Source organism: Podarcis muralis, chromosome 17 (genome assembly GCF_964188315.1).
Source record: "Podarcis muralis chromosome 17, rPodMur119.hap1.1, whole genome shotgun sequence".
NCBI classification, from domain to species: Eukaryota; Metazoa; Chordata; class Lepidosauria; order Squamata; family Lacertidae; genus Podarcis; species Podarcis muralis.
Genome location: NC_135671.1, coordinates 11,348,316 through 11,366,047, shown reverse-complemented (window position 1 = coordinate 11,366,047; position 17,732 = coordinate 11,348,316). Strand labels below are relative to the sequence as shown.

At 42.0% G+C, this 17,732-nt stretch overlaps 1 protein-coding gene and 1 long non-coding RNA gene across 14 annotated transcripts in view; one reads left to right on the top strand and one right to left on the bottom strand.

The window, feature by feature from the left end:
• Positions 1–7,857, top strand: part of NRG1 (neuregulin 1) — a 304,550-nt gene extending 296,693 nt beyond the window's left edge. For all 12 annotated transcript variants that reach the window (XM_077921607.1, XM_077921606.1, XM_077921604.1 and 9 more), the window contains 3 exons: positions 2,318–2,448; positions 4,447–4,654; positions 6,474–7,857. In XM_077921607.1, the coding sequence (XP_077777733.1) occupies positions 2,318–2,448; positions 4,447–4,654; positions 6,474–7,124 (990 nt within the window). In that variant the 3' untranslated portion in view covers positions 7,125–7,857. The remainder of the gene's footprint in view (positions 1–2,317; positions 2,449–4,446; positions 4,655–6,473) is intronic.
• The window catches only part of LOC144326010 (uncharacterized), a 126,669-nt gene that overhangs the window by 69,505 nt on the left and 39,432 nt on the right, over positions 1–17,732 (bottom strand). The window contains exons 3-4 of one of the 2 annotated variants that reach the window (XR_013391184.1): positions 10,746–10,893; positions 7,706–7,762 (exon numbers count right to left, since the gene is read on the bottom strand). This is a non-coding gene — a long non-coding RNA (uncharacterized LOC144326010). Of the gene's footprint in view, positions 1–7,662; positions 7,763–10,745; positions 10,894–17,732 lie in introns of those variants that run through there. The other variant, XR_013391183.1, reaches the window with a different exon arrangement.

Here is a 17,732-nt window from a genome sequence, read left to right as displayed (position 1 = left end):
ATATTCCCATGGTTGAAGCAAAGGATGTGCCATATCCTGTGTGGATCCCACGTTCATTCACTTTCTTAATCACAAGAGCAACCATGCCCTTGGTTCTCTGAGAAAGTAGATAAGATTTTGTTGCAGTTCTTTTGCCTGCCACCACTTTGTTTCAAGTAAAAGAGCTGCCCTTGGTCATACATAGCTCATGTAAAATATTACCAGTGTGGTGTAGTTGTTAAGAGTGGTGGACTTGTAATCTGGTGAACTGGGTTTGCTTCCCTGCTCCTCCACATGCAGCTGCTGGGTGACCTTGGGCTAGTCACACTTCTCTGTAGTCTCTCAGCCTCACTCACCTCACAGAGTGTTCATTGTGGGGGAGGAAGGGAAAGGAGATTGTTAGTCGCTTTGAGACTCCTTAGGGTAGTGATAAAGCGGGATATCAAATCCAACCTCTTCTTCTTCATGTTCATTTCAGTGGAGGTTCTGCCCTCATAATGCTTCCAAGATGTCTTTAGAGCCCAAACGATACTCCCAAGAAAGTGTTTCATTAATATAGAGGAGCTACTGGCTATGTTACTCAATGTACACACAGTGCTTAAGCGTAAATAGCATTAACAATGTGATTTCTCCTAATCCATGCCTGCTGGCAAAAGGAGAAGCAGCTTCCAATCCACTGCTACTGAAGAGCTTTTTCAGACATTCTCAGGTTGGAAGGGAGCAATGTCTGCTGGCCAGAACAGAAGTGGAGAGGTCTTTGCAAGATTAGACATGCAGGGCACCACCTCATTTGACAGGTGCCACTCTGAGCTAAGGAAAGGGCTAAAAAAAAATGTCAATGAGAGTTGAATGCAGTCCATGGCCTACTAGTCAAAAAACCTGATTTATGGATTAAAGATAAAAGAATGGGGTGAACTCCTGAACAGAACCAAAATAGCACTCAGCTAGCAGTACATTTTACAGATGAACCAGAGCTACCTTGAGGGTAATCCTAAGGATCTTTGCAGTCAATAAGTGTTTTGCCGTCAATTCCAGCAGACAAAGGATTTCACCTGTTCTCTGTGTTTAAACAATGCAGATATTTCTCATATTACATCATTCCCTGAGAGAGCCAATTTGTAGACAAACTATGCCTGTTACTTAGGCACCACATAGGTAAACTATTTCTTCTGTCAATTGCTTTTTGAGCCATTAGAAAAGAATAGGCCAGAATTCAGACTCTATTGTTCCTATAAAGTCCCCAAATGATGGCCAAACTAAATATTTTGAAAGATTAGTTTGTAAAAATACAGGAAATTTATGCTGCCCCTAACACAGTTCACAAAGAACTTAAGAACAGATTGCCTCCTCACCACTGAAATTCAGGGGACCAGCATATATATTTTTTAGTTGTTATGGGTGGACAGGGAAAGTATTTGAAAAGGGAAGTCAAAACATATCCATACCCCCTACTCAGAAGTCTACCCTTGGTTAGCCAGAGCATTAGGAGGAGAAAGTCAGTCCATATTCTGGCCTGATGTGCTGTTATCAGAAAGCACCTTTAGTGTTGCAGTTTTAGATAGCTAAACCTTTCTCCCTGATGAACTAGTTTGTAAGATGGAGGGAGTTTCAGTGGGAGTAGTCATAAATTTTATTTTTGCATTTTCTATTTTACATAAACAAGTGAATTAAATACATAAACATATAATCCCTTTTGACTTCCCTCCCTGCCCTCCATTGTGGATCTTAATGTAATGATTTCCCCCTCTGCATCTCTTTCATAACTCTTATTTTTATAAATCCTTTGTCAATCCATAGTTCAAATTTTTACTACAGTGGTACCTCGGGTTAAGTACTTAATTCGTTCCGGAGGTCCGTTCTTAACCTGAAGCACCACTTTAGCTAATGGGGCCTCCTTCTGCTGGCCCGCCGCCAGAGCACAATTTCTGTTCTTATCCTGAAGCAAAGTTCTTAACCTGAAGCACTATTTCTGGGTTAGCGGAGTCTGTAACCTGAAGCGTATGTAACCCGAGGTACCACTGTACAAGTTTTCTGTCAGTCCTACCAATGTGTGTAATTGTTTGCAATAGCTTTTCAAATAAATCATAAACTTTCCCCATTCTTTATTAAAGACCTCCTGAGGTCTCAGTGGGAGTATTCAAGCACATTAACTTGCCAGACCAAATACATAGGGTTCTCCTTACACACACACAAGCCACTGGCAGGGGCCACGAGGGAGAGGAGAAAGGCCAGTTTACACAAGTAGAAGCCCTTCCATTTAAAGGACTAATTGGGTGAATCCCATCCATGATGTATGAGTTGTGCTTATAAATATGAGTTATGTCTCCCTTTTATTTAGCAATATGTATCAAAAAATGTAATATCCAGTGAACATGCTGTGGAGAGAGAAACAGAGACATCATTTTCTACAAGCCACTATACCTCAACGACTCACCATTCCACAACGGTCACCCAGACACCTAGTCACAGGTAGGAGGCTGAAATAAAACCTGCAGGTTTTTTCCCCTGTTTTTAAGAAAAGGTGCATCTTGGTAAACTTTTAACCATTTTGGACCTTTCCAGTGATTGCAACAAATCTTTGATTATAGAGACTTTTTACTGGTTGCTGAAATGTTCACATAGTCTTCTAAACCATATTAAAAAGCAGCTTTTGTTGGCTGAGGGGAAGGGCTAAAGCAAGTGTCAACCTTCCATGATTTTAGAGTCCATGTCTGTTGCAGAAGAGCTTTCCAAACTGTCTGTCGTCACAGGTTAGTGTGTCAGCTGCAGTGCATAGGTGTATCGCACAAATACTCCCTGCGCCCATCCCGGGGCTGGAAAGGGGTTGGTTTAACCTCTGGTTTGCTAGTAAAACTGAATTAATGTATCTTGAAATGATGCATGTCTAAAAAGTGTGTCACCAATGTGCAAAGTTCGGAAAGCTCTGTGTTGCAGTAATCTCATACCTTGATCACACTATTATTCTTAATGACCAATACATCATATGAGTAACAAGGTAATCAAAGTAACAAGGTAATCAAATTTTTGTTCCTGGGATGTTGCATTTATTCCTTTGAATAATAGATTCATTGCTATTAAGTTGTGTGGAATTAGTCTATGCCTAATTCTCAATGATGCCTCTGATGAGAACAATGTTGAGCAGTGAATTCCTGCCCACAGAACTGAACATGTCCCACCAACCATATTTAGCTGCTTGCCATGTGCTTGACAACCCTGTTTTTCTAGTGTCAGACATACAGAAAACTATTAGTGGGCCCAAAATACCCTTGGACACTACCATACAGGGGGCGGGCAGGCAGTTCAGCTTGGTGGGTCACTGGTTGTGAAGGTCTGGCCATTTATTCCTTTGTATGATGGCAAAGCCCACTTACTTGGGAATAAGTCTTGTGCAATTTACTCCTGGGTAACCCTGTATAGATACTGTAGGTGTTGCCACAGTTTACCACTCAAGGCTAGATGAACACGTCCAAGTGTCTTCATCTTGTCTTTAAAGAAATAAAAAGATCTGGTGGACGCTAGCCAGGCTATTCAGCTCGGTAGCCCATTTAAAAACCATTTGCTCTTATTTTGTTTAATTTACTGTTTTGAAATGTGTGTATTCCTCTCCAGTGGTTTTATTTGAGAAGGGGTAAGCTATAGTATAGTGGATGCGGATGGCGCTGTGGGTTAAACCACAGAGTCTAGGGCTTGCCAATCAGAAGGTCGGCGGTTCGAATCCCCGCGACGGGGTGACCTCCCGTTGCTCAGTCCCTGCTCCTGCCAACCTAGCAGTTCGAAAGCACGTCAAAGTGCAAGTAGGTAAATAGGTACCACTCTGGCGGGAAGGTAAACAGTGTTTCCATGCACTGCTCTGGTTCACCAGAAGCGGCTTAGTCATGCTGGTCACATGACCTGGAAGCTGTCGGCGGATAAACGCCAGCTCCCTTGGCCAGTAAACCGAGATGAGCGCCTCAACCCCAGAGTCGTCCGCGACTGGACCTAATGGTCAGGGGTCCCTTTACCTTTAAGCTACAGTATCCCCGCTCTCTCCCACAGCAACCCTTTCCCCTCTTATCTGTGGTTTGTGTATCCAACAATTAGGTTTTAATGAGGATGTGCAAGACTGTTAGTGATATTCCGAATAAATTCCAAGTAAATATGCTTATAGTGAACTTCATAATTTATTCAGAGCATTTAATTTCTTATTTGTTTATATAATTTGGCTTTCCTTGACACAGAGCAGTACCATTTGTTCCTTTGTATGACAGTAAAATCTTGAAGACTATGTCAGTTGAAGGCTGAAAGTTTCAGGCTACCCCCCCCCCCATTTTTGTGTACATAGTAGCTTTTTAAGAATCTTCTTAATCAGCAGCATTAGAAAAACTTTACCTCTATGCACACTCCTGGATCATGCATTACGTAGTTTTCTCTTTCCAGTGTTAAATTTTAAAATATTCTCTTCTGTTCTTCCCAACGGCTTTTTATTAGTTGGAGCAACGGTCGGACGGAAAGCATAATCTCTGAAAGCCATTCTGTGCTTGTGAGCTCCTCAGTTGAGAACAGCCGGCATGCAAGTCCGTCAGGCCCCCGAGGGCGTCTCAATGGCATTGGAGGGCCACGGGAATGTAATAGTTTTCTCAGACATGCACGAGAGACACCCGACTCCTACCGCGATTCACCACACAGTGAGAGGTACCTACAGCCAATAATTCGAAAGGTGTGACTTATCTGGGATACAAGCCGGCAGAAATGAGTTCATTTTTAAAACTGCATTTTCAGTCTTTCAAGAAAATCCTTAGGTTTTTTGATTGTATGTTTGTTTATCCATCTCAAATTTGAAACTCAGTGATAGATGGGAGTTGGGGGGGGGAGAGAGATTCTAAGCTGAGAGCAGACTTCTTTACAAGGGGATTTTATGATCTTCTGAATAATTAGCCAAAGATGTTGATCCCTCCCATGGCACAAAGTCTTTTTGGAGTGGTTTTTTAGGAGGAAAGTGGAGCTTAAGTGCAGATGCAGCCAAAGTAGACTGTGAATAAAGCAGGTGATCAGAATAACCAGGAAAAGGTTCCTACTAGGAATTATGAAAGGCTGGTCTTCTTTTTCCAACCTCCAACCTGATGCACCGTGTGTGAGAGAGAGATGTGCTTAAACTATAACATTAATACACAGCCCCCTTCTCCTTACTTTAATAAGAAATTTCAGTTGATTTATTCTCAACCTCTTTCAAAGAGCAAAAAATACAAATAGCAGGTTGAATGCATCTCCCCTCAGTTGAGGTTTTGGGAGAAGAAAACTCCACTTACTTAGATACCACTAATTGATGTCGTAGTCACGTAGTTGCCTCAGTTCAACCATATATTTAACGTGCATCAATTCCTATTAAGAGAAATGTGGGGTATAGAATAAGCACCACTGAATTATTGTTTATGTGACTATTATCAGAGTAGGGCCCACTTCTCCAGGAGGTCTCTGTTAACTTCCTTTCTGGAAAGCAAATACAGTGAACGCTCAGGTTGCGAACGTGATCCGTGCGGGAGGCACGTTCGCAACCCGCAGCGGCACGTCTGCGCACGCGCGGGTTGCGATTCGGCACGTCTGCGCAAAGCGCAATTTAGCGCTTCTGCGCATGTGCGGCCGCTGAAACCTGGAAGTAACCCATTCTAGTGTTTCCGGGTTTTGGCGCATCCGTAACCTGAGAAAACGCGCCTGTAACCCGAAGTATGACTGTATCTGGAATATACTCCCATGACTCATACCCAGTGTGGCACAGCAAATGGAAGACACACATGGAGGAAATAAATCAATAGTAATGATAGATACATAACTAAATCATATAAATGTGAGACACGCACCTCTGAATAACCTTTGCAGTATTATTTGCATGTGGTCATGCCTGAAATGCTGCAGGGCCTTACAGTAGATTAATTAACTAGGAAGAGTGCTTCCATTGTGCTACTATTCTTAAACTTAGCCTTGAATGCGTTCTGAATTCATATGTAAATGAGCACCATGATGAAGATCCTTGGTGTAAAACCTTGAAATTCCTTTGACATCCATACAACCAATTTGCACTTCCCAGCCTTGAAATCTTTCAGCGCTAAAGATTAAATTTTCTCTTCTCTAAAGCTGATGGAAATGAATATCGCTGGAGATGTTATCTATATTTCATCATGGGTTGCTATTCATTTTCATGAAGACTTGTGAAAATGAGGAACATTAATATATAAAATTTAATTATACATGCTAATCAGTTTTGTCTCAAGCATTGGTTGTACAGATTTGGAGTTTAGGAACGCAAGTATTTTATTTTATTTTATTTTTAGAAAATGAAGAAGTGTATCACTGCAGCCCCACTAATATAATTCAGTATTACTAGCAATTTGGCAGGCTGTGCATCAAGAATCCAAATGGCTTGGGAACCTCCCAGAAATTATTTTTCTTAATGCTGTCACGTTTTTGTTCTTCCACTTAATTCTTCTCCAGCTCAATTTTATCTGTACTTCTTTAGGTACGTATCTGCTATGACAACACCAGCTCGCATGTCACCCGTAGATTTCCATACTCCAAGTTCTCCAAAGTCGCCTGCCTCAGAAATGTCTCCGCAAGTCTCCAGTTTAACAATGTCTGTCCCTTCTGTGGCAGTCAGCCCGTTTATAGAAGAGGAGAGGCCTCTCCTTCTGGTGACCCCACCCCGGTTACGGGAAAAATACGAGCATCACATGCAACAGTTCAACTCCTCTTACCACCACAACCCCGCGCATGAAAGCGGCAGCCTGCCACCAAGTCCGCTGAGGATAGTGGAGGACGAGGAATACGAAACCACACAAGAGTATGAGCCGACGCAAGAGCCCCCCAAAAAACTAGTCAACAGTCGGAGGGCCAAAAGAACAAAGCCCAATGGCCATATTTCCAATAGGTTGGAAATGAACACCGACACAAGCTGTGAGAACAGTAGCTCAGAGAGTGAAACAGAAGATGAGAGGATAGGGGAAGATACACCTTTTCTGAGCATACAAAACCCCATAACAGTCGACCTGGAATCAGCTACTGCATATCGACTGGCTGACACCAGGACTACCCAAAACAGTCGGTTCTCAACACAGGAAGAATTGCAAGCAAGATTGTCCAGTGTAATAGCTAATCAAGATCCCATCGCTGTATAAAAGAGAGAGAGCGAGAGAGAGAGAAACACTAAAAAAAACAAAAAACCAACCCACATAGATTCACATGTAAAACTTTATTTTATATATTGAAGTACTCCACCTTTAAATTAAAAACAATTTATTTTATTTTAGCAGTTCCGCTATTAGGATTAAAAAAGACAAAACAGGAAAAAAACTTTTATAAATTAAATATATAATGTATATACAAAAAGTGTTATGTGCCATATGTAGCAATTTTTTTACAGTATTTCAAAAATGAGAACGATATCAATGGTGCCTTTATGTTATGTTATGTTGAGAGCAAGTTTTGTAAAAGTTACAAGTGATTGCTGTTCCACAGTATTTCGCAGAAGTCTCTAACATTCTGGGTTATATCTTCCCCACAACCTCTGCCCACAACCCGGCCCCCTTTTTTTCTTTGTGCATTGCATTAGTGGCGACTGGCTGTACAACTTGCAAGAACTGCAACAGTCCCTGTGTTTGCTTGCTGTAGCCCCTGATCAAAAACGTTCTGTACTGGCATAGCTACCTAAAGAACAAAGCATACGCCTTTCTTTTATAAGAGGTGGTTATTTCCTTACCTTATATGAGTTGGGTTTTGTCTGCTCTCTCACGGGACCACAGTTTGCTTTGGGAGCCTTGAAGGAAATGGTAGATCCAACCGTTATGCCATTGTTTACGACAGGTCAATACCAAAAGACGTAAAGCTGTATTAAATATTTGACAGAAATACTGTGGGCTTTAAGTTTAATATAATCAACCAAGAATCTCCCTGAACCTCTATAATTTTTTGTAATCGTGTTTCTCTGAAACACAAGTTCAGGCTTGCTTGGTCACAAAAAGTAAATGCGCCATAATCCAGCAGGGAAGTCCTCCTATGCAATCAACTTTGAAATAAATGGGATCTATATCACAGCCCTTTTGACCAACTCCTATTTATTTCAGTGTGGTTTATACAGGAGAACGCCCTGCTGCATTGTGCCCAAAGTAAGTTGGTTGCAGTTCCTGGGTAAAAGCAGCTTTTGTAACTAAACAAAAAAAAAAGAGGGAGACTCATAGTGCGGGGAATTAAAATGCCAGTGATAAAACCACAGTCATTTTGAACCTGTATCCGTACCCCTACCATGGAGTGAAATGTGGTGTGCTTCAAATGGGTAACTTTTTTTATGTTCAAACTGGAAAACAAATGTCTCTTCTACAGGGGGGGGAATCTCTTCCTTTGCAATCATTGGGACTTAAACATGCTTAACTTTGGTTAGATCTGGATCGAGCCCAAAACTGCCAACTTACATACAAGATGAAACCCAAATGAGCTAGAATGAGAGGTCTGGTGGGGAAAGGCTAAACATTTAGTAAAATAGAAGGAAAGTGTTGATCTGTATAGGTTTTCATCTAAGTATCTGTAAGGCAAAAATGGTACATTTGTCAAGCATGCATTTTGTTAGATACATTATGCCACTGATCAATCAAATGACTTTTTTGCCCGAGTCACCTAGAAGGTGAGCTACGCGAGACCCTATTTTTAGAGAAAAGGGGAGTGCAAAAGGGGATCGTCTCCCCACATCACTTTTCACCTAGCCAAACTTATTCCTCAGTGGTCAACTGAGGATAAAAGAGCTGGGGGTAGGACAGGTTGTATGGGGATATGCTGCAGGTAGCCCTCTCCTTCATTTTATCCTTAAAATGTGGGCTTCTTACCCTAATTTATGTGTGAGTGAGGCAGTCTCAGGTTTAAACAAATAGGTATCCCATCTAGTTTGGTCCTGAGGCACCAGGAATAGAGTTATTTCAACTTCTCACTTTACAAGCCAACAGCCCCTTGTTGGACCTGAGTTTGGGTCAGAATGATAGTCCTGGCCTTTATACATCTCAGTTTGTGCAGCACAGACTGGTGACCGAAGGTGGTATTTTCATTCATTTTTGTGAATGAAAAATAAGGTTGGTTGTGCTGACATTGACTCTCAGGAGAGGGTTAGGAAAAACAAATCTGTTCACAGTTCGTAACTAGTCCTTTGAGTTCAGTTAACACTGATGTATGAGGCTGAGATCTTTGCAACTCCCACAGAGCCTAATCTGGATAATGTAACTTGAGTGCACCGTAGTCTAAGGCTGCAGTCCTAATCCTATGTACCAGGAGAAACTTAATCAGTAGGATTTACTTCTGCATAAAGCTATTTAGAATCATGTTGTAACTGTTGATTAAGTTATATTACAGGGGGGGAAACCATTGAAACAACTTTCCTGCAATGTAATTTACATGAACACAAGCTTGAAGTTTCCATTTCATCATACTGACTTCAAGCGCATGTTTAAGTGCTTTGCTGAGTATTGGCTGCCGGTTCAGAACCTAACAAGGGAATGTTTTGTAGCATTAGCTTCCTGGCTCCCTGGGATTCAGCAGTATTGTCTTCCTTTACTGGTGAAAATCTTGTTTTCTCAAGGCAAGAGAAAGCATTGCTCTGTTACCCAGAAACCCTACACAGTCTCCTAAGCCAGCTCAAAACATTACATGGCTATAAGACTTATACTTTTGTGACTTATTTGACCAATGCAGTGTAACAGTAAGAGGCAGAAGGAAGGAGATTCTAAACCTAAACCCTGCCACTGGCCTTGGAAATGCATACCTTCCGCATTCATTTTTATTCTACTTCCTAAGGTTTCACATGTATTAAGGGTGAGCTACTACTTCAGTTTTGAGCTCTAGTGTGAGTTAGGCCCTGCTACTGTGTGGATCTGAGAGAAGAGAGTTTAAACTGAAAATGGATCAGCTTTAATCCACTTTACAGAGCAGCTGATGTCAGACCTCGATGTTTGGACTGAGTACAATATTGTGCAGTTAAAAAGACATCAATAGAAGCTGCAGACTTCTCATTAATATTCCAAATAGATTTCTTCATTGTACTTGTCTTCCTTTTAGCTGTGTTTGTTTTGCTCCATTTTGTCACATGACAGAAAGGGAAATCACTGGACCTTGCTAAATAGTGAATTTTCCCAGGGAAAAGGGCAGGGCAATCAGAAAACCTCTTAGTGCATGACTGTACACGATTTTACCATTATTCTGTGCTGCAGTGCACACCTGCAAGTCCAGAAAATGTTACCAGTTACATGATGTACCTACCCACTCCCTTTAATGCTGAACATCATGAGTTCTCAAAATATGTTGTGCAGACTAAAAAGGTAAAGGTACCCCTGCCCGTACGGGCCAGTCTTGACAGACTCTAGGGTTGTGCGCCCATCTCACTTAAGAGGCCAGGGGCCAGCGCTGTCCGGAGACACTTCCGGGTCACGTGGCCAGCGTGACAAAGCTGCATCTGGCGAGCCAGCGCAGCACACGGAACGCCGTTTACCTTCCCGCTGGCAAGCGGTCCCTATTTATCTACTTGCACCCGGGGGTGCTTTCGAACTGCTAGGTTGGCAGGCGCTGGGACCGAACAACGGGAGCGCACCCCGCCGCGGGGATTCGAACCGCCGACCTTTCGATCGGCAAGCCCTAGGCACTGAGGCTTTTACCCACAGCGCCACCCGCGTCCCGCGTTGTGCAGACTACTGCAAGATAAAAACTGAATGTGGTACATCAGCCCATCCAAAAACCGAAGAAGAAATAGCACATACTTTTATTACCTTTTGTCCCTTTCTGCTGGCTAGCATCATTGTTGATAAAGGTTGCTGAATCTCACACTGCTCTGTTAAGCTCCTATCTAGGCAAGGAGCTGTCACATCTCTCCATTTAGCACCCTGCTGCAGCTGACAAGTCGCCACTAGAAACTGCCTGTTAAAATCATAAAAGTGGGAAAAGAGTATAAGGGCTTAATATTATCCCAGTATTGTAATAATATCTTGGAGGGTAAGTCTGAGTATATACGATATATAAAATATATTTGGTGATACATTACCAAAGGATATTTTAAAGTAAAAGCTAAATGTGACTTTCCCCTGGCAAGGTGATAAAAATTAAAGAGTTCCGCCAAAAGTAGCAAGCATTTGGAACGGTAATTACATCTCTTATGCTGACATTTTATTGATGTAAAATAAAATAAAAAGTTATTTGCTACAGCTGAGGTCAGCATTTCCAAGGTCCGTATGCACTATCATAGATTTGAATGCCATGGTAGAGGAATTATCAATTTAAAATGACAGTGCAAATGCATTTTGTTGTTCATTGTATCTTCAACTACAGTATAGAAAGTAGGTCTCATTCTTATGCACCAGTTTTATCATTGTTTCTATATTGACAATATATCCTCAGCTATGCTCAAGCATCTGTCATTAGCTGCTGTGCAATAATATAATTAATTAAAAGTTACTAGGGAAATTCTGGAAAGAATGGATTAAAGAGATGAGAAAGTGAGTAGCTAAAATCGGGGGGGTAATATCTATGCATTTTAAGGTGGCCCCTTTTATTTACTATTATTTTGCAGTTTGGAACGATCACTTCGTTAACAAGAGCAAACACCTATGAATGAGTAAAATATTTGTGAAGCAGATGTTTATAACCGAATCACAGAAAGGCTGCAGAGAATTAGGTGTCTTTTGCTAGATCTCTAAGTTCTTCTGAAAACAGTCTTGTGTACTACATCTGATTTTAAGTGGTTAGACGATGAGGGGATTGGTAATACTCCCATGCGCCCAAGTAAAAATGGGTTACCTATGTATCACCACCTTTACTTTAAAAATACCTGGAATGTGCTGTACATTAACAACAGTCCTCTGAAATGTAGTAGCTTCTCTCTGTTCTGTTCTTAAAGCTCTGTTCTCTGAAGCACATGAGGTCATAGATTTCCAAAATGGGAACAGTACAAAAGAATCTGTTTTAAAACAACTTTTTCCCCAGTTGTTGTGATTGCTAAAGGGCCCACAGCCATTAAAATCTAAAAAAGAGAGAAGCCAGCAATGATTAGCTGATTCAAGTGGTTTAAAATTTAGGCAGAATTTTTTGAAGTAGCTTAAGTTCAATGAAAAACTGGTGGTAAGGCCTTTTAGACTTTTAAAAAAATCTCAGCATTACAACCCTAAGACAATACAGCAAAACCTCGGGTTTCGAACGTCTCTGTTGACGAACATTTCAGAACACCCAAAACCCGGAAGTAAATGCTTCCGTACGAGCGTTGGAAGTCGAACTTCCAAGGTAGCTTCTGTTTTGAATTTTCCTATTGTATTGAGGCTGCTGCATTGAGTTTTCAGTTTTCAAACATCTTGGAAGTCGAATGGTCTTCCGGAATGGATTATGTTCAAAAACTGAGGTTCCACTGTATACAGAGTGGCTTAAGACAGGGATGATGATCTTGCAGCCATCCAGGAGTCATGGAACTTCAATTCCAATCATCGCTGACCACTGGCCAGTGACAGTCATGCAGATGCTGGAGGAAGTGTGTAAGAACAGAGGGCACAAACAGAGGTCAACAAAACATTCTGATCAGCATAAAGCTTCCCGTTAGTTCATATATACATGAACTTTGGTCTCTTGTTAATTGTTTGGTCTCTCGTTACTTGTTTACAGTTAAATGTATTATGTTAAAAGAGTTTATTTTGGATGACAGGAACATTCCATCTGGGTTAATAATCGGCAATGGCTCATTTGCACATCTGCAGCAATGCTGCATCTATGACAGAGAAACATGAGGAAATAAATCAAACGCTTAGACAACAGCTGTGGTAATGAGCAAGAATTTCTGACCCATCAAAGCAAGCTCTAGAAAAAGCTGCTATTATGATTAATATTTTTTAAAAAAGCAACTTCAATTCTCAGGGCACTCTGTTCTAATGCATTCAAGCTTTGCACCATCATCATGTGTTTATTAGGTGTAGTCTCCCGTCTCCCACTTAATGTTTGCTAAAAACTTGTCCTGAACGAAACAGCAGTCAAAATAAAGAACTCCTATTCTGAATGTAGTTCATGCTCCCCTGTGGCAAATAGTACCCTATCTCGTAAGAAAGAGCATGGCAGACCCAGCTCTGCAGCTGCTATGGCGCATCAGAGTTCTCCGCACAAGTAAATATCTGCCAACGGATAATTTGTCTGCATCCTTATTTTGTATCCCATCTCACCCTGCCATTAATGCACAACCAACAATATAGGCGATGCCCAACACTGGAGTAAACCCATTGCAATAAATTGGCTTAAGTTCATTTGTTTCAGTGGGTCTACTCTGGGAAACAGTCTTATGTGTTTCCTTTAACCTCTTATTTCTTGATCCCAAAGCTGCCACCATGTTCATATTTTCCCTTAGCTCCTTCATCTTAATCCAGCTAAGGATTGGCACCTTAAGCATTTAGAAAGCCTGGCTAACAGTGCACATCTTTCACTTTGAGACATAGCAAAGGCTGTTCTCACTCTTTTCCAGTACTGGCTGAATTCCTACCAGCCGTGGCAATATCCAACAAACCAAACATATATATACGAAATGCTGCAGAGAAATGTAGACAATGAAATGGCCACATACCATTTTAAGTATATATTCTTTTTTCTGTAAATACATCTTGTACATACGTGGATGTTCCCCCACAATCATTTATTGTCTTTATTGTCTTTATGAGTTATATATCAGTTATATCACTGTAAATAACAATGTTCTTTATTATTTATATTTAGGCATTTAAGAGAAAGAAAAGAGGAAGTCTTTTATTTTAAGATAAATGTCAAAAAATGTTTGGTTATACCTTCTCCCTCCCCTCCCCAAAAAACCCCTATAATGTATCCATTAATTTTCATATATATATGAAAATTATATATAATTTTCATATGTATATATATATATATATAATTTATTGGTTTGGAGAGAATGTATCTGTAATGGAAAATGTACAAGGAATGCACAGTGGAAGGCCGCAAGGTACTGATAAACTAAAGAAACTATAATCCCAAATATTAAGCAATAAGCAATTGTTGATTTATTTAACGTTTTGCTGTTCATTTTCAGTAAAGAGGTGCTGGAATAAATTGCTACTGTGTAGTATTGGCACAGTTGCTCTGTAGACCATTTCAGTCCACAAGAGTTCTCCCAACACCACCTGCTCCTCCAGTTCCTGGCACTTGTGTCCAAATATAATGACAGAGTTCTAATGTCATCTATGTTCAGACATCTGTTTGAGAAAAAGTTTGATTCTTTGTTGTCAGTTCCCCCTCCTCTTCCCAGTTTCCTCTGTTCTTATTTCTGGAGTAGAGTTGACCATCCAAGTCTGTTACTTGTTGCCTGTGTTCTTAGAGATCACATGTCTAATTGCTGCTAAGCAGTTTGGCATTAATCAGGGTTCAATAAAACAATTAACAATAATTCAGCGACATGTCTGACATGTCCTTAATGTCGCTAGCGGAAACAGCGCAAAAAGATTAGCGGCGGTGGTAGGAATGTGGAAGGGAGAACAAAAGCCCGCAAACTGCAGTGTTATGTATACATGGCTAATTGCAACCATTTCATGGTAACAAAGGCACTGTTATCAAGAAGCTACAGCCAATCCCATCTTCCTGACAAGGGCACCTGTGTGCATGCTCATTTTCAAATACCTGCTTCTCACATTTGTATACACCTACATAATTCACTTTTACATTGTCAAAAATATTAGCTGTGCACCTTGAAAGGAGAGGGCTGAAGAAGACTGTCACATTGCAAGCCGGTCCGTATCCTGAAAAGCAATGGAGCTAATTTTCACTATGACCACAGCATCCCTTTGTGAAGCTTAATTCCAGCATCGGGTGCATATGCACTATACAATAGGTTACTTAAGAACGATTGTGGGCCACTCATTGCCACACAGTACCCTGGTTCAGATAATTGGCTTACAAGATGCTGCCCATCCAGACCATCATCATTCTATTAATCGACCCAGGGTATATTTTCTCCACAAATATCCACACACAAAAATCCAATGATTTAAAGGGAAAAGCCTCTTGGGAGACACAGTTATTCATAACTTTACCCTATAATAAAGGTAAAGGTACCCCTGACCATTAGGTCTAGTCACGGACGACTCTGGGGTTGTGCGCTCATCTCGCTCTATAGGCCGAGGGAGCCACCGTTTGTCCGCAGACAGCTTCCGGGTCATGTGGCCAGCATGACTAAGCTGCTTCTGGCGAACCAGAGCAGCACACGAAAACGTGGCGGTCTACCTTCCCGCCAGAGCGGTACCTATTTATCTACTTGTACTTGACGTGCTTTTGAACTGCTGGGGGGGGGCAGGAGCTGGGACCGAGCAACGGGAGCTCACCCTGTTGCGGGGATTCAAACTACCGACCTTCTAATCAGCAAGCCCTAGGCTCTGTGGTTTAGACCACAGTGCCACGCACGTCCCTATTACTATATACATATATACTATCCCATAGAAACAGCATATTTATGACATGCTCTTGTGCACACGGAGTAGACAAAGGAATTTGCTCAACCTGCCCAGCTGAAAAATAGGGAACACTGCATGATCGGCTGGGATGGGTAGAGGATGAGGCTCTTGATCTCAGGGTTGTGGGTTCAAACTCCACATTGGATGAAAGATTCCTGCATTGCAGTAGGTTGGACTAGATCACTCTTGTGGTCCCTTCCAACTCTACAATTCTGATTCTAATGGAGAGCAGACAAAATCAGGAAAGAAGAGCAGATTAAGTAGAGTTAGAAAACCGCTCTGCGGTGCTTACAGCTACAAACTATTCTTTGCTCACTCAATTTAGGTTCCACCTTTTCTGATATTTTCTGCCGAAGACAAACTCATAATTTTTCAGTGAAGCAAATGACCAGGGCTTTTTTTTTTCCAGTTAGAACTCATTAGAACTCAGTTCCGGCACCTCTCAGGTGGGCGCCATTGCCATTCTAAGAGAACAAAGGTTCATGATGAGTTCTGGTACCTCTTTTTCTAGAAAAATAGTACTGCAACTGATAATTTGCATATTAGGAAGGGCAGATAAATTCCACACACACACTTCAGCTCCAGTACTTTAAAGGTAAAGCGACCCCTGACCATTAGGTCCAGTCGTGGCCGGCTCTGGGGTTGCGGCACTCATCTCGCTTTATTGGCCGAGGGAACCGGCGTACAGCTTCCGGGTCATGTGGCCAGCATGACTAAGACGCTTCTGGTGAACCAGAACAGCACACGGAAACACCGTTTCCCTTCCCGCCAGAGCGGTACCTATTTATCTACTTGCACTTTGACATGTTTTCGAACTTCTAGGTTGGCAGGAGCAGGGACTGAGCAACGGGAGCTCACCCCATCACGGGGATTCGAACTGCCGACCTTCTGATTGGCAAGTCCTAGGCTCAGTGGTTTAACCCACAGCGCCACCCGCATCCCTCTCCAGTACTTTAGCTGGGTACAATTATCCTAAGTCAGAGTATTGGCTCATCTAACTCAGCATTGCCTCTACGATGGCTGGGAGGCTCTCCGGGGTTTTAGGCATGTCTCTCCCAGCCATAACTAAAGATGCTGGAACATTCTGCATACAAAGTGGATGATCTGCCACTGAGTGGAAGTGCTTCCTTCCCTTAGGAGAAGTTGCATCAAACGGCAGGCAAAAGTAGTTTTCTATTGCTCGTGCCACGTCCTCCTCCTACAAGCAAAGAAAGCTGTGCATAATGCGGCTTGCAAAAATTGAACGTGCTAATCAGAACCAAAACCTTATTTCAAACCCTTGTGAAAGTTCTTAGATGTGGTGACAGTACAGTGGTGCCCCGCAAGACGAATGCCTCACAAGACGGAAAACCCGCTAGACGAAAGGGTTTTCCGTTTTGGAGGTGCTTCGCAAAACAAATTTCCTATGGGCTTGCTTTGCAAGACGAAAATGTCTTGCAAGTTCCTGCAGGGTTTTTTTCCTCCCCCCCCCCCTTTTTCCCAAGCCGCTTATCAGCTGATCCGCTAAGCCCGCTAAGCCGCTAATAGCGCTAATCCGCTAAGCCGCTAATAGGGTTGCTTCGCAAGACGAAAAAACCGCAAGACGAAGAGACTCGCGGAACGGATTCTTTTCGTCTTGCGAGGCACCACTGTACATTATTCAAGGTTAGGATCTATTCAGTAAATACAGTCGTACCTTGGATCTTGGATCTCAAACTCCTTGGTAGTCAGACGTTTTGGCTCCCAAATGCCGCAAACCCGGAAGGGAGTGTTCCAGTTTGCAAACGTTCTTTGGAACCTGCACGTCCAATGGGGCTTCCATGGCTTCCAATTGGCTGCAGGAGTTTCCTGCAGCCAATCAGAAGCTGTGCTTTGGTTTCCAAACATTTTGGAAGTCAAACGGACTTCCGGAATGGACTTCCAAGGTACAACTGTAAATGGCATTGTGTCTAAAAAAGCCCCAAACCATGTTCATGAGCTGCTTCTCATTGGACCCAGCAAGGACGCACTATGCGCAAACACATATCTGCACTCAGATATGTGTAAAATATACACAAACAGCCATGTATGTCCTCTCATCAATGCACAAAGATTCCACACTCTTCACGCATAGTCACATGAATCCAAGAAAATGTGCCTGTAATCATGTAACCAAGTGTTAGCCTGTAACCATATGTACGTTGAAAACAACAGTCAGGGAGAAGAGGTCTCATCTAAACTCCCTGACATACTAATTTTCTTTGTGTGGGGATTTTCTTTCAGGGGAGGAGCATTCAAGCAAACATGTCTCTTCCCCAG